The sequence below is a fragment of the Rhipicephalus microplus genome, chromosome 2 (genome assembly GCF_043290135.1).
Source record: "Rhipicephalus microplus isolate Deutch F79 chromosome 2, USDA_Rmic, whole genome shotgun sequence".
NCBI classification, from domain to species: Eukaryota; Metazoa; Arthropoda; class Arachnida; order Ixodida; family Ixodidae; genus Rhipicephalus; species Rhipicephalus microplus.
This window is the reverse complement of record NC_134701.1, coordinates 27,603,551-27,618,394: the sequence shown is the minus strand read 5'-3', so window position 1 is coordinate 27,618,394 and position 14,844 is coordinate 27,603,551. Positions and strand designations below refer to the sequence as shown.

The 14,844-nt window shown below is 44.4% G+C and overlaps 1 protein-coding gene across 1 annotated transcript in view; it reads right to left on the bottom strand.

Moving 5' to 3' along the window:
- Positions 1-12,553: 12,553 nt before the first annotated feature.
- The window catches only part of LOC142784536 (uncharacterized), a 36,122-nt gene continuing 33,831 nt past the window's right edge, over positions 12,554-14,844 (bottom strand). Inside the window, exon 3 of the mRNA XM_075882971.1 lies at positions 12,554-12,655. Within this exon, the coding sequence (XP_075739086.1) occupies positions 12,554-12,655 (102 nt within the window). The remainder of the gene's footprint in view (positions 12,656-14,844) is intronic.

Below are 14,844 nucleotides of genomic sequence, written 5' to 3'. Positions count from 1 at the left end.
CGCAAGCTCCAAAAATATCGAATTTGGCGTCACGTGACGTGAATGGACGATGAAGGTAAACGATACGTCCAAACATAATCATGACATGCGTGTCATGTAAAACATGAGTAAATGCTATGCTCATAGCACGCTCGCGGTCATTTCGCCAGCTCAAACTATACCAAATTTGATGTCACGTGACGTGAATGAGCGCCAAGGTAAATGACATGTCCAAACATGATAATCATATGGCGTCTAAAACATTACTGAATGCTATGCTCATAGCGCACTCGTGGTCATTTTGCAAGCTCCACATATACCAAATTTGGTATCACGTGAAGGGAATGGACGACCAGGTCAAACAACATGCCCAAACATGATAGTCATGACATGTAAACTATGCACTGCATGATTTACGTCTGCCTGGTAGAGTTGCGCTGATTTGAAAGTGACCTATCAACCGTCCTCCGTCGTGCTTCGCACACCATCGATTCCAACTAAACAGCCGTCAACACCTTTAACCTAAATGCTCCGAGGCGTGGTCTCGACTCATTTGGACTGCGGTTAGCGCCACCAAGCGTTGAAAATGATATGTTTGTTGCACTTCACGATAGACGGAGCACCCGTCGGTTGAACAAGTAAACTTCTGTATGCAGTCTACCTGACCGGCAGCTGGAATGCACTCCCTTCGCATCCAGCTTTCGCCACGTTTCGCTCGTGGCTACGTAATCGCGCGCGCCCATGGCGTTCGCTGTCACACACTTATCTCGACAATGAACCATTGGAGTGCGACAGCTTACACACCCTTCGAGTTCGAATTCGCAGCTGCAGCACAAAAGAAATCACAGAGAAAACGCGTGTTCATGGTCGTTGTAAATGTTGCAGAATGAATAAATCTGAAACGCGGTGGCGGTGTTTTATGTTCTGATTCATCAAGTTTGAGACAGCGGGAATCAAACTGTTCTCGCAACTCATGCTGCACGGAAGATATGGCCTTGGAGCACAATGTTTGTCCGTCTTTTTAGCAAGGAAGACGCTTGCATACAACGCAAATAAAGCTTTTTTTTTGTTATAAAAATATTGCTCATAAATTGAATATACCAGACAGTAGCAGTGGGTATGTGCACTTAAAATAACTCGTCGCCCACTCACATGCATCTTCCTGATGCGGGTAGCCCAACACAGTGTGGCCGTGACGATTCAAAAGATTAATTTTGAACAAAAAAAAAGCTTGACAAAGTGCAGCTCTTCTTGATACATGAACATATGTTTAATGGCATGAACATAAACAAGCTTGTTAGTGCGTGCTTTCTAATGACGCCATTTGTTGCCTCTAAATGTTTCTACCACCGCAACCATATGGTTTTTGAACTAGTTTTTGTTAGAATACGTGCAAATATCTTTTATGGAAGGCGCTGCGATTTTGTGAGGCGTGCGAAAGGTCCCACCTCGTTTTGAGCTAAGCTGCGTTTAATCGCTCAATGACCTTATTTCTCAGTAAAAATGTTAGGCAGGGCTGCTCAAGACAGCTGTGTGTGTTTGCGCAAGCGTGTCATGTCAGGAAAACAGACACTTGGTTGCGGTTTACTCGTAAGGTTTCTTGCAGGTAGGAACCTCTGTTCTATTTAAATGTTTGAAAGCCACTCACACTACCAGACACGGCACGCTGCGTGTTGTTGGGTAGATTTTAAAAACAGCCAAAATTCAAGCCAAGGGTAGCTATGCCACTTAAATACATCGCTGAATTTGTAGTCCGATACAACAGCGAATTTATGACTGTAGCTTTCATTATACAATAATTGCCGTTCCGAATATGCGAAAACATAAAAATGAGAGCACAGGTGTTTCTCCTGCTTTAAACTTATACTGCAGGTCTGTTGCAAAAAATAATGACTAATTTACCAATCTACTCTCAATGACTTGGCGAGTCTGAGTCGACTCATGAATAAGTTTCACTGTCCTCTGTACAGAGTACACAGTCTTTCGTGTGGAGAGAGTGAACAAACGTTTATTTGATGTTCTGCGCGAGAAAATGGGTAAATTGTCTTTTGGAAGCACTGCGTTAGAAAGTCTCGATCCATGCAGCGAAGGCTACCGAGCGCATCGAGGCACGTTAGAAACAAGCGCCATCTGGCAGTTAGTTATCTTCGAAAACAAAAGAAGGTGCGGGTGCGCCCGCGGAGAAAGATGCGTGCCTGTCTCGGAGGAGATAAGGAGCAGAACTCAAAGTGACGGGCAGGTGGCACCACCGTGTTGTTTTAGCAAAGCGTTGGAAACACTTGCCTTTTTGAGCATTGGGTTGCACTGTCAGCGCAGCGTGATAAACGCTAAGGTCTTTAGAATAACTTGTGTGCGCCTTCTCTAGTATAAAGGCACACATACAAAACGTCCACCTGTTGTTATGGTGCCTCAGAAATGCGCAAATGTTGCTTTTTAATTGACAATCACACAAGTATGAATGCTGAAACTTGAGCAATATTCTTGGGCGCTGTGGATGGGGCTGGCCGTTTGAGGTATGGTTTAGTCATTTTGGTGACATGAGGGGGATCGTTACCGTGGAGAAATAGACAAATGTACAGACAGGCAGACCAAAATTTTGGCGTCGAAGGTCCCCAAGAAAGACTATCGTCTTCAAAAGAAGCACCTGCCTAACTTGTGGTCTAATATTCTCTGCTACCACCGAGTGCGTGCTTCGCGGTTTCCATGCTGCCAGGAAGCGCATACCGTTCTCACAAGCTCGCTGTTCTCGTGCAAAAGTTCCGATTCTTCCTGTATTGGAGCCTAGAACTCGTCCGTCGTGCGAAAACTTGAACGCAAGCGCCTAGCCAGCCCATGCTTCAACATTCCCCAAACTTTTTCAATGATGTTTAGGTCAGGGCTACGGCTCGGCCACTCAAGCTCCATGACCACGCGGTCCTCAATGAAGAGCCGCTCTGCTCGTGCAGTGTGCATGGGCGCTCGGTCATGCTTGAACCAGAAGAACCCATCCGGAAAGGGCCCATTCAGAACATCAACACCTGCTCCAATATGTCTACGTAGCTGTGCGCTGACAAACCACCCGGTATTCTGCGGATGGGAACTAGGCCCGCGTAGCTGACCGCGCCCGACGCGTTTACTGCCGTGGGACCATTCGTGCGCACATCGCATACATAGTGCACTCTAAGACAAAATTACCCGAAAAAGGAGTAACGGAACCCAATTGGCGCGCGCGATTAACGGATAGACCATTGAGGAGCAACCACAGAGAGAAGTGTGCCGCGCGAAACCGAGGGATGAACTGCCCGGGCATTGCAGGCAGCGCGAAAAGCGTTGCCATGGGGACCAACCCTCCCTTTCCTCCTCTACTGGCTGAGTCTTTCCCCGTATTTTGCCGGCGATGGTTCGCGTTGCGTCGCGCTCAGAGTGCTCGACCACGGCCGCCTGAATCCAACGATCTAAGAATTACGACGTGGCGCTTGTGTGTACGCTTGGATGAGCATTGGCTGCTGCTTTTGCGTCCCGCTGCACCCATGAAGTCTGGAGCAAGTCACAACACGTCAACACGCCACGCGTATATCTCTGGCTTCAAGATAGTCACGATCAACACACGACAGCAACAGTTGGGAAGGCCAATATGGCGGCCGAGAAGACAACAGGCCTATCGGATATATACTTCAGTCCGACTCAGGGCAGAAAACAGCGCTGGATTCTAAGGCAATAGTTTATCATTATTTATTCTACTCTACTTGTCGCATGTGTGATACGGATTGCGCTTGCCGGCAACGGGATCGGTCGTGGTGTATATCGCACGCATGAAGTGCATCGGGAAGGTCAGCTTCGGCATCTGAAGTTGGCCTGTGCTTTTTTTTATTTATTTATTTATTTATTTATTTATTTATTTATTTATTTATTTATTTATTTATTTATTCAGTTACCCTCAAGGCCCGAGGGCATTACAGAGGGGAGTGGGTACATACATACATGTACGGCATACAAAGCAAAATACAACAACAGAAAAATTACAATCGTCGCTTGCTACAGGGTTGAACTGAGGCTACGTACAAATAAAGGTAGTGACGGCAATTTTAAATAAAGCAGCATCGTTTATACCAACAATATCACAAGGAAGATGATTCCAGCATACAGATGTTTTTGGCACAAATGAATTATAAAAACACTTGGTGTGCGCTAAAGGAAGTCCTACTTTATGGCGATGATCAATGCGAGTGGAAACGTAATTTGGTTGGGCCAATAATCTGCTTCTGAGTAACGGATTGGTGAAGTAAATTTTATGGAATATACACAGCCGAGACACTTTCCTGCGAAGAGACAGTAGGGGTAATGCTAGTGTAGTTTTCATTGATGTGACGCTCGAGGTGCGATGGTAATTTGAAAGGATGAAGCGCGCTGCCCGATTCTGCACTCGTTCTAATTCATAGATAAGCGAGTCATGACCAGGGTCCCAAACAGATGCTGCATATTCTTATCTGCTACGTACCAATACTTTGTAGAGTAAGAGTTTCAAGGCAACGGGTACCTGATTAAAATTTCTTCGAAGGTAACCCAACGTGCTATTAGCTTTACCTGCAATATATTCAATGTGTGTCTTCCAAGACAATGTAGAAGTTATGTGGATACCTATATACTTATAAGAATTTACTACTTCGAGAAGAACATTAATAATAAAATACGACCTGATACTAGTGCTGTGTCGGTTAACATGCATGTATTTGCATTTGTTAACGTTTAACGCCATGCCCCAAGTCTCACACCATTCCTGAACCCAATCCATATCAGCCTGCAATTCTAGAACGTCTGAATGTCCCTTAATTGCCCGATAAATTACGCAGTCATCTGCGAAAAGACTCACTGAAGAAGTAATGTTTAGAGGCAAATCATTTATATAGACCAGAAAGAGCAATGGTCCCAACACGGAGCCCTGTGGGACCCCAGAGCCAACCGGGACCCTGGGCGAATCAAAGTTATTAACAGTTACAAATTGGGAACGGTTACTGAGAAAAGCAATCACCCACGCGAGGACGTTATCATCTGTATTGAGGCTCCGTAATTTTAAAATGAGTAAATCATGAGGTACTTTGTCAAACGCTTTTGAGAAATCTAAAAAGATACAGTCAATGGGTGTGCCATTGTCGAGAATAGAATGCAAATCATGTATAAAACATATTAGTTGTGTTTCACAGGAAAAGTTTTTACGAAATCCATGCTGCGAATCAGTAAAGAAAGAATTGCCCTCTAAAAATTTTACAAGCTGCGAATAAATTACGTGTGCCATTATTTTGCATGGTATCGAAGTGATTGATACTGGTCTGTAATTTTCCGGACAAAGTTTATCACCTGACTTAAAGAATGGAATAATTCTTCCCACACTCCAATCATCCGGAAGACAGCCCGCTTCCAGAGATTGCTCAAATATTTTTGTTAAGATTATGGCGCTGTAGACTTTAGTGTTGATTAAAAACTTGGAAGTAATGTTGTCAATTCCGGCGGAAAACGAGACTTCAAGATTTTCTATTATTTTTTGTACACCTGCTGTGTCAAAACGAATTGCTTCCATCGGGAGATAACCACTAGCTTGACAAACAGGGTTTGAAACTTTGTTGAGGAGACCTGACACTGCCGCCGCGAAGGTGTCACAGAGAATAACAGCGCAATCATCTTTATGGGTTACCCCGTCCGAAGTTTTAAGTGTTATTTCATGAGTATCTTTTTTATTCACCACCCTCCAAAATTGTCTCGGGTTGTTGACTAACATATTGGGGAGTGTGTTATTAAAGTAGGTTTCCTTTGCTGCTTTTGTGGCCCTCCTATATTCCTCATTAGCAACGTAGTAAGAATCCCATCTGGCCTGCGAGTTAGAAACTTTAGCGGACCGAAACAGCCTTTTTTTCTTATTAGCCAACCTTTTCAAAGATTGGCTATACCAGGGAGCATGCTTATTGGTGGTGACTAGCCTCAGGGGAACAAACGTTTCAGTCAGGTATGCTACTTTTTCTTTGAACAAAATCCAGTTCGAATTAACGGAACGAGCCTCGAATTCATCAAGATAGCTGTCCAGAAATAAACAAAGTTCTCTATTGATGGCATCAAAATCGGCAGCAGCGTAATCTCTAATGTGTTTAGTATAATTTTCATGGTGAGGAACGCAAACATCCATAGTGAAATGGAGCAAAGAATGATCACTTAATTGAGGCAAACAAAGTGGAGACATGAACAGGTCAGGCACGTTGGTTAACACGAGATCTAAAACGCTCTCGAAGTAGTAGGTTTAATGCGAGTTGGTTGGGTGACAATTTGTGTAAAGTTGAAATCAGAGCAAAAGCTCAAAAAATTATAACTGTCAGTAGAGAACGGACTTAACTGAGGTACATCACTGGACCAAAATATATTTGGTTAGTTAAAGTCTCCGGCTAAAAGGACTGGTACATTAGGAAAACGTTCCATAACTATGTTAACCACATTGTGAAGGCTATTGACAAAGCTCGGATCACAGGACGGTGGACGGTAGCAGATACCCAAAATCTGCTACCTCGGCGTTGTCACACGCTTTTGCTTCGACAGCGGCGAGCTGTCGAGGTCGATGTCGTTAACTTTGCGCTCGATTGCTTCCTGGTTGTTTTTAATTTCATTCACGCTAAATATTAACTTCACTTGGTCCTGTTCCATTTTTTCGGTTCGAGAGTTCACGCTCTGCAGAAGAGCAAACATGTCACTAAATTTTGGCTCATGAGCCCTGTTCGATACGTCAGACTCAGGAACCTTTTTATTGGGCCCTGGGTTTTCTTCAACGTCGCCAGATAGCAAAACAAGCATAGATATAACATCTACACATTCACTTAATAGTGACAAGACTCCCGGGCGTGGGAACAGCATCAAGCACACATTGTTGGACTTCTTTGCATATAAAGGAGTATTGTTACTAACCTGTGTGAACAAGCGAGCAAGGTTATGGTGCCGCATTTCTGCGCTGTTCCCACGCCCACTGGAGAGGCCAGGTTCGTGCCGTCCGTTTTTATCCTGGGCTTGGAATGACGTCACGACCGATGAAGTGGCCGCCTGACTCGGGAAGATGTTGCAGGGGTGTTTCCGGCCAAATCCTGGACTGGCCGAAAACTGGTCGCTATCAGGCAGAAGCACTGTCCGTGGCTCATGCCCAGCAGTCGGTGATAGCCACGAGCAGAAGTGAAGAAGTGAAGCAACCTGTGTGAACAAGAGAGCAAGGTTACGGTGCCACATTTCTGCGCTGTTCCCACGCCCACTTTGCGACCGCCTCGAAATTGGCGCATTGCTGTCGGCCTCCCGTACGCTCGCTCGTCGAGTGCTCGCCTGTCTTCGCCGCCGTGATGAGCTCCGGGCTGACGATATAGGGCTGAGACCTCGTCGCTGTGTTGGGAGTCGTCGAAAACACGTTGCGGGTTCTCGTAAAGAGCTTGGTTGTAGTATGTCGCGCGCTGTAAGTGCACCAGCAAAGGCTGACGTGCCGGGGCTTTCGCTAGCGTCGGAACTCACTGAAAATTGGTCGCCATTACAGTTGGCTTCATGAAAAATTATGAAAGTCTCAAGTACAACAGACAAAATAGAACTGGCAGAGCTTTCGAAGTTGATTAATAGGCGTAAGGTATGCGATGTAAGAAGGTATAACATGGAGAGAGTTGAACATGCTCTGAAAAACGGAGGAAGCGTCAAAGCAGTGAAGAGGAAACTTGGGATCGGCAAAAGTCGGATGTATGCACTAAGGGACAAAGAAGGCAAAATAACTACCAATATGGATAGGATAGTTAAAATAGCGGAGGAGTTTTACAGAGATCTGTACAGTAGCCGAGACAACTACGACCTTAACACTATAAGAACTAGCAGTAACCCAGATGACACCCCACCAGTAATGATAGAAGAAGTCAGAAAAGCTTTGGAGAGCATGCAAAGAGGCAAAGCTGCTGGTGTGGATCAGGTAACATCAGACCTGCTGAAAGATGGAGGACAGATTGTGTTAGAAAAACTAGCCAGCCTGTTTACGAGGTGTCTCCTGACGGGAAGGGTACCAGAGTCTTGGAAGAACGCTAACATCATCTTAATACATAAGAAAGGGGATGACAAGGACTTGAAGAATTACAGGCCGATCAGCTTGCTCTCTGTAGTATACAAGCTATTTACAAAGATAATTGCTAACAGAATAAAAAAAAACATTAGAATTCAATCAACCAAAGGAACAAGCAGGATTTAGAACAGGCTACTCAACAATTGACCACATTCATACTATCAATCAGGTAATAGAGAAATGCTCAGAGTATAACCAACCACTATACATAGCCTTCATAGATTACGAGAAGGCGTTTGATTCAGTAGAAATATCAGCTGTCATGCAGACACTGCGGAATCAGGGCGTAGATGAAGTATATATTAACATCCTCGAAGAAATCTACAGGGGATCAACTGCTACCATAGTGCTTCATAAAGAAAGCAGCAGAATACCAATCAAGAAGGGTGTAAGGCAGGGGGACACAATCTCCCCAATTCTATTTACCACGTGCTTACATGAGGTTTTCAGAAGCCTAGAATGGGAACAGTTAGGGTTAAGAGTTAATGGAGAATACCTTAGTAACTTGCGCTTCGCCGATGACATTGCATTGCCGAGTAACTCAGGGGACGAATTGCAACTGATGATTACGGAGTTAGACAAGGAGAGCAGAAAGGTGGGTCTTAAAATTAATCTGCAGAAAACGAGAGTAATGTACAACAACCTCGGAAAGGAGCAGCGCTTCGAGATAGGTAATAGTGCACTTGAAGTTATAAAAGACTATGTCTACTTAGGGCAGGTAATAACCGCAGAGCCTAACCACGAGATTGAAGTAACCAGAAGAATAAGAATAGGGTGGAGCACATTCGGCAAGCACTCTCAAATTATGACAGGTAGATTGCCACTATCCCGCAAGAGGACGTTATATAACAGCTGTATCTTGCCGGTACTTAGCTACGGAGCAGAAACCTGGAGACTTACAAAGAGGGTTCAGCTTAAATTGAGGACGACGCAGCGAGCAATGGAAAGAAAAATGGTAGGTGTAACCTTAAGAGACAAGAAGAGAGCAGAGTGGATTAGGGGACAAACGGGGGTTAAGGATATCATAGTTGAAATAAAGAAGAGGAAATGGGCATGGGCCAGGCATGTAGCGCGTAGACAGGATAACCGCTGGTCATTAAGGGTAACTAACTGGATTCCCAGAGAAGAAAAGCGGGTTAGGTGGAGACAGAAGGTTAGGTGGGCAGATGAGATCAAGAAGTTTGCGGGTATAAATTGGCAGCAGCAAGCACAGGACCGGGTTAACTGGTGGAACATGGGAGAGGCCATTGTCCTGCAGTGGACGTAGTCAGGCTGATGATGATGATGATGATGATGATGATGATGATGATGATGATGACAGTTGGCATTCCCTCAGTCGGTCGCAAGCAGCTTGGCGCCATCCTTTGGCCGCGGCGGCGGACTCACGTTTGCGCGCTGCACTCGCTCGAGTTTGTGGAAAAGAGCCGCATTACCGTCGATTTCTTTGGCGCTAGCTCCAAACCAGCTCAGCGCTGTTCGTGGCAGTGGCCAAGCGTACGCTCGCTCTCCTGTTCGAAGTTCGCTGGCGGCAGACACTCCGCGTGCAGAGCCGTGTTTGGTCTCGCGTTCACTTGCTCAAGCTTGACGACGTCTCCCGCTTAGGACTCGCTGACTTGTTAGCGGCACGGTGGTTCGCGAAGTTGTGACCACAGCCGCCGCTCCTAAGATGTTGCGCTACGGAGATCAAAATAAGTCTTTGACGAGGTGTGACATCAATGTGAAATTATTAGCATGTCATATCTCACGTATGTTTTCATTTCACCTTGCACGTATTTTTCATAGGCATTTGTATTCATCCTCTGTCACGTGTGACTCACTATTTTACATATTTATTGTGGAGCCGTGGGCACACACCGTGCTGAAGACTGTGTCGCTGGCGTCTGCAATGCCTGTCATCCATCTCTTTCGTCAGAGCAGCTTCAGAAGGACTGTGCGAGATGTGAAGGTAAAGTTATTTGTGTGTCATATTTTAACACTCGTTTTTATAATAACGTGCACGTACTTGTCATATGCGTGCATCTTCATTTTCTGTCGCGTGTGTGTAACTATTTTTACTATAGCCACGTGCAGCCATGGGAATGAATGAATGAATGAACAACTTTATTTATCCCTTGTTAAAGGGAAGGGGGCAACAGGAAAGGGTGTGGTGGGGATCAGGCAGAAGGCTGCGTGCGCTGGCGTCTGCAATGCCTGTCATCTATCGCTTCCGTCAGAGGAGCTCCCAAGGTGTGAGCATTATTTGACAACGAGGCTGGACTTGTACTCTTCACCATAAATTCACTTAAAAGAATGAAGAAATTTCATGTGTATATAGAAAAATAAAAGATTCCGATGTCTCAATTTTGTCTTTCGTTGTTGCCGTGACTGCGAAAGCAGTTACACATAGGTGGCTAACTACTTTTTCGCGTGTTCTTTTCTGCGCAAGTTGTTGCTCACTGCGCAGAAAAACAGGGGAAAAAAGTATTAGGACTGGCGAAAAATAAACAAAAACAATGTTTGAACTGGGGACAAAAAGTCCGTCCGATTGGAGTATTTGAGTGGATCAACCATTCGTCCAACAAGGTGCAACTGGGAGGACCAACAGTTGCCCGGTAAGGTGTAAATGTGGGGCATAACAGTTGCTCTATAAGGTGCAAATGTGAGGACCAAATGCTAGTCCTTTGAGGTAAATTGTGGGACTAACGGTTACTCACTAAGGTGAAAATTTGAGGACTAAATTTTAGTCCCTTGAGTTTGCCTGTGGAGACTATCTGTTAGACCCGGTGCCATTAGTTCATAAAGGAATAAATGGCTGTAGCAGCCCCTTCAGTCCCCAACAAGACAAACCACACACCCTTTTAACACCCTTTAGCCTTAAAGTGTGCTTGTTGTAGCGAAAAAAAAAGCAACCGTGAAAGTGCTCACTACAAACGAAGCTGCTCAACATATGGCACTGTTGGCATAATGGGGCTAGTTTGGTACGCCCTGACTCTGGAGTGCCCGTAAAGGTTCAAACCGTAGAGGAAAGTTTCTTAGAGCCCGAGGCAAAGGGCAATGCAGACGAAGGAAAATTGAGACTTTTTTTGCTCATGATTACCATTTGCAAGGCAGCATTACTCTCTTCTTAACGCACGCGGATAATTTTTGTTATACGTTGGCTTCACTACAGCACATTGTGTTCAAAAACACCTAACAAAAATCGTGTCGATAGGCGACTTCATGTAGCATCTGGCAGCAGCGGCATCGCATGAGCGTCATCTAAACCTGAATCCTCTGTTTTACGCAGCCGTCCTTGTCTGTGGCTGTTTCTTCGGTGATCATCCTCGTGGTGCTGTGCGGCCGATTAGCTCTTTTGGACAGCGCTGAGTCGCCCACGTGGGTGAATCTGCGACTGCGCAGCCTCTTAATGCTGCGTCGCTGATATCGGCAAGTCCACCGCTGGAGATCGCTGCTATCGCGGCGACACCCTATAAACAAGCCGGCATTGACGCCCACTCTTCACTGGCAGCAGCGGCATCGCATGAGCGTCATCTAAACCTGAATCCTCTGTTTTACGCAGCCGTCCTTGTCTGTGGCTGTTTCTTCGGTGATCATCCTCGTGGTGCTGTGCGGCCGATTAGCTCTTTTGGACAGCGCTGAGTCGCCCACGTGGGTGAATCTGCGACTGCGCAGCCTCTTAATGCTGCGTCGCTGATATCGGCAAGTCCACCGCTGGAGATCGCTGCTATCGCGGCGACACCCTATAAACAAGCCGGCATTGACGCCCACTCTTCACTGGCAGCAGCGGCATCGCATGAGCGTCATCTAAACCTGAATCCTCTGTTTTACGCAGCCGTCCTTGTCTGTGGCTGTTTCTTCGGTGATCATCCTCGTGGTGCTGTGCGGCCGATTAGCTCTTTTGGACAGCGCTGAGTCGCCCACGTGGGTGAATCTGCGACTGCGCAGCCTCTTAATGCTGCGTCGCTGATATCGGCAAGTCCACCGCTGGAGATCGCTGCTATCGCGGCGACACCCTATAAACAAGCCGGCATTGACGCCCACTCTTCACTGGCAGCAGCGGCATCGCATGAGCGTCATCTAAACCTGAATCCTCTGTTTTACGCAGGTATTCCGACGTCAATTTTTTCTCTTGTTAATTTTTCACTGCTGCTGCTGCTGCTGCCATCAAGTGTATCTTTTCTTCTCGCTTTTTTTTTTTTTTTTTTTTTTTTTTTTCTCCTGAGTGTGTTTCTTACTTGTACCATGCCGACGAATGCAGAACTGTCAAAACAAGTTGAGGCGTTGGAAGACAAGCTTAACAATATAGCTAAAGGTACAAGTGAGCTCATCTTTGGTAAGATCCTGCTGAGAATGAAGGAATCTGGGATCGACGTTGTTGAACTTAAGAGAGAAGTTGACTCGCTGAGTTCCAGTGTTGAGCATTTGAATGGACTTCTTGAGGATATGCGGTGCAAAAATTCTGCGTTGTCCGATGAAAATACGCAACTCCGATCCCAGAACCAATCATTGACCCGCAGGGTCGAGGAGCTTGAGCAGTACTCTCGTCTCAGCAATGTCGAGATCAAGGGCATTCCATGTACCCAAGGAGAAGACTGTGTTGAAATCCTGAAAACAGTGGGGGACAAAATTGGTTGTCCCATTTTGCCCTATGATCTCGATATTGTTCATCGCGTGCCTACCCGATCTATTGACAAGAAAAACATCATTGCTCGATTTTGTTCTAGAACCAAGAAGGCCGATTTTGTTAGCAAAGCGCGTAAAGCCAGGCTCTGTCTTAGTGATATAGGGTTGTCTAGTCAGTCCAAATTTCCCGTATTTGTAAATGAGCATCTCACTGCCTGTAACAAGACTCTCTTCTCCAAAGCTCTTTCATTGAAAAAAGAAAAAAAATGGTTGTTCCTGTGGACTGACAACTGCCAAATTAAGGCCAGGAAAACAACTACTAGTAAAGTTCTACGCATTCGGGACGAATCTGACCTAAACAAAATAGTATAAAGCTGTTTGTTCATACTTTGGATAGTACAATCATGGCTTCCGTACTAAAACCAGATCAATTGCACTCTTTTCTGAATGGATTTCATTCCATTATTCACTTTAATGCAAGAAGTCTTCATAAACGGTTTGACATCATTGACGGTTTCCTCACTTCACTTTCTTGTTCATTTTCAATGATTGCCATCACTGAAACTTGGTTGTCTGACGATGACAAAAATCTATATTGCTTTCATAACTTTAATTCTGAATACTGCAACAGAATAACCAGTAATTACGGTGGTGCTGCCATATTTGTTTCTTCTGGAATAGCTTATCGTAGAAGACATGACCTATTCTTAACCGTTGATAACTGTGAGTCTGTTTGGGTTGAAATAGATAACTGCTTTTTGACTGGTGACAATAAGAACCTCATATTTGGTTGTGTTTACCGTTCTCCTTCATCACCAATTAGTGATTTCTGTACTAATCTCGACCATATTTTGCATAAAATTTCAATAGAAAATAAAAATGTTGTCATAATGGGTGATTTCAACATTAATTTACTAGATGAAGGATCACCCATCTGTATCAACTATACTAGTCTGCTTCATGGTTACGGATATGATTGCCTGATTGACGCTCCCACGCGTGAAGATTTTTCAGGCTCATGTACACTCATCGATCATGCTCTCTCTAACTTACTAGACCCACCAGAGGCAAAAGTTTTACACATTGACATCAGTGATCATTACCCCATCATCCTACGCTTCAATACTAATGCTCGACCGCATTCCTTTTCTCACACAAGATATGTGCTGGACAAAGAAAGTTTTAAAACGGCTGTTGCTAACACTAACTGGACTGAAATTAAGTCAATAATCAACCCACAGAAAGCTTTTTCTAAATTTCTTTCACTAATTTCAACGCATTTAATGAAATTCACTTTCAAAACAAAATGTAAAAAAATCATCGCCTTCTCTCATAATCCATGGCTTTCGCAACAGCTATTAACAGAAATGCGCAAACGAGATAACTTGTATAGAAAAACTAAAAAACAACCTTTTAATAAGAACTTAAGTGCCCGATATAAAATCTTCTGCAATGCTCTTAACTACAAACTTAAAACTGCCAAAAGACTTTATTTTGAAGAAAGAATCCAACATGCTTCTAGCACTAAAAAGAAATGGGAGATTGTGAACTCTTTTTTAAACAGGAACTCGAGACAAGACGAGGTACGTCGAATTATAATTGATGGAGTAGAATATGATTCCCCTTCAGAAGTAGCTGAGGCTTTTAGCAACTTCTTCTTCCCTGATAATACCAATTCTCCTACAGAAAGCATTAACACTTCTCGCTTACCCCACTCATTCTTTTTATTTCCTACAATACCGGATGAAATAACTGATGTTATTCGTAATTTAAAAATGACTAGTGCTGGCATAGATGAGATCCATCCTGCTAACATAAAATCTATTGTGCATATAATATCAGACATTCTTTCATTTATTGTTAATTTGATGTTCAAGAATGGTGTATTCCCTTATGAATTAAAGCGTGGCAAAGTTATCCCTGTTTTTAAAAAGGGGGATAAATCATTACTAAACAACTACCGTCCTATTTGTATTTTACCATTCCTTGGAAAAGTGGTTGAGAAACTCATTGAGACACGACTAACTAAATATCTTTCCAAGTTTAACATTATCTCTTCCTCTCAGTTTGGTTTTCGCCATGGCTACTCAACAGAGATGGCGCTTATTCATCTTACTGATCAGATAAAAAAATTAATAGACGAAGGACGCCTAGTTGCCTCAATATTCATC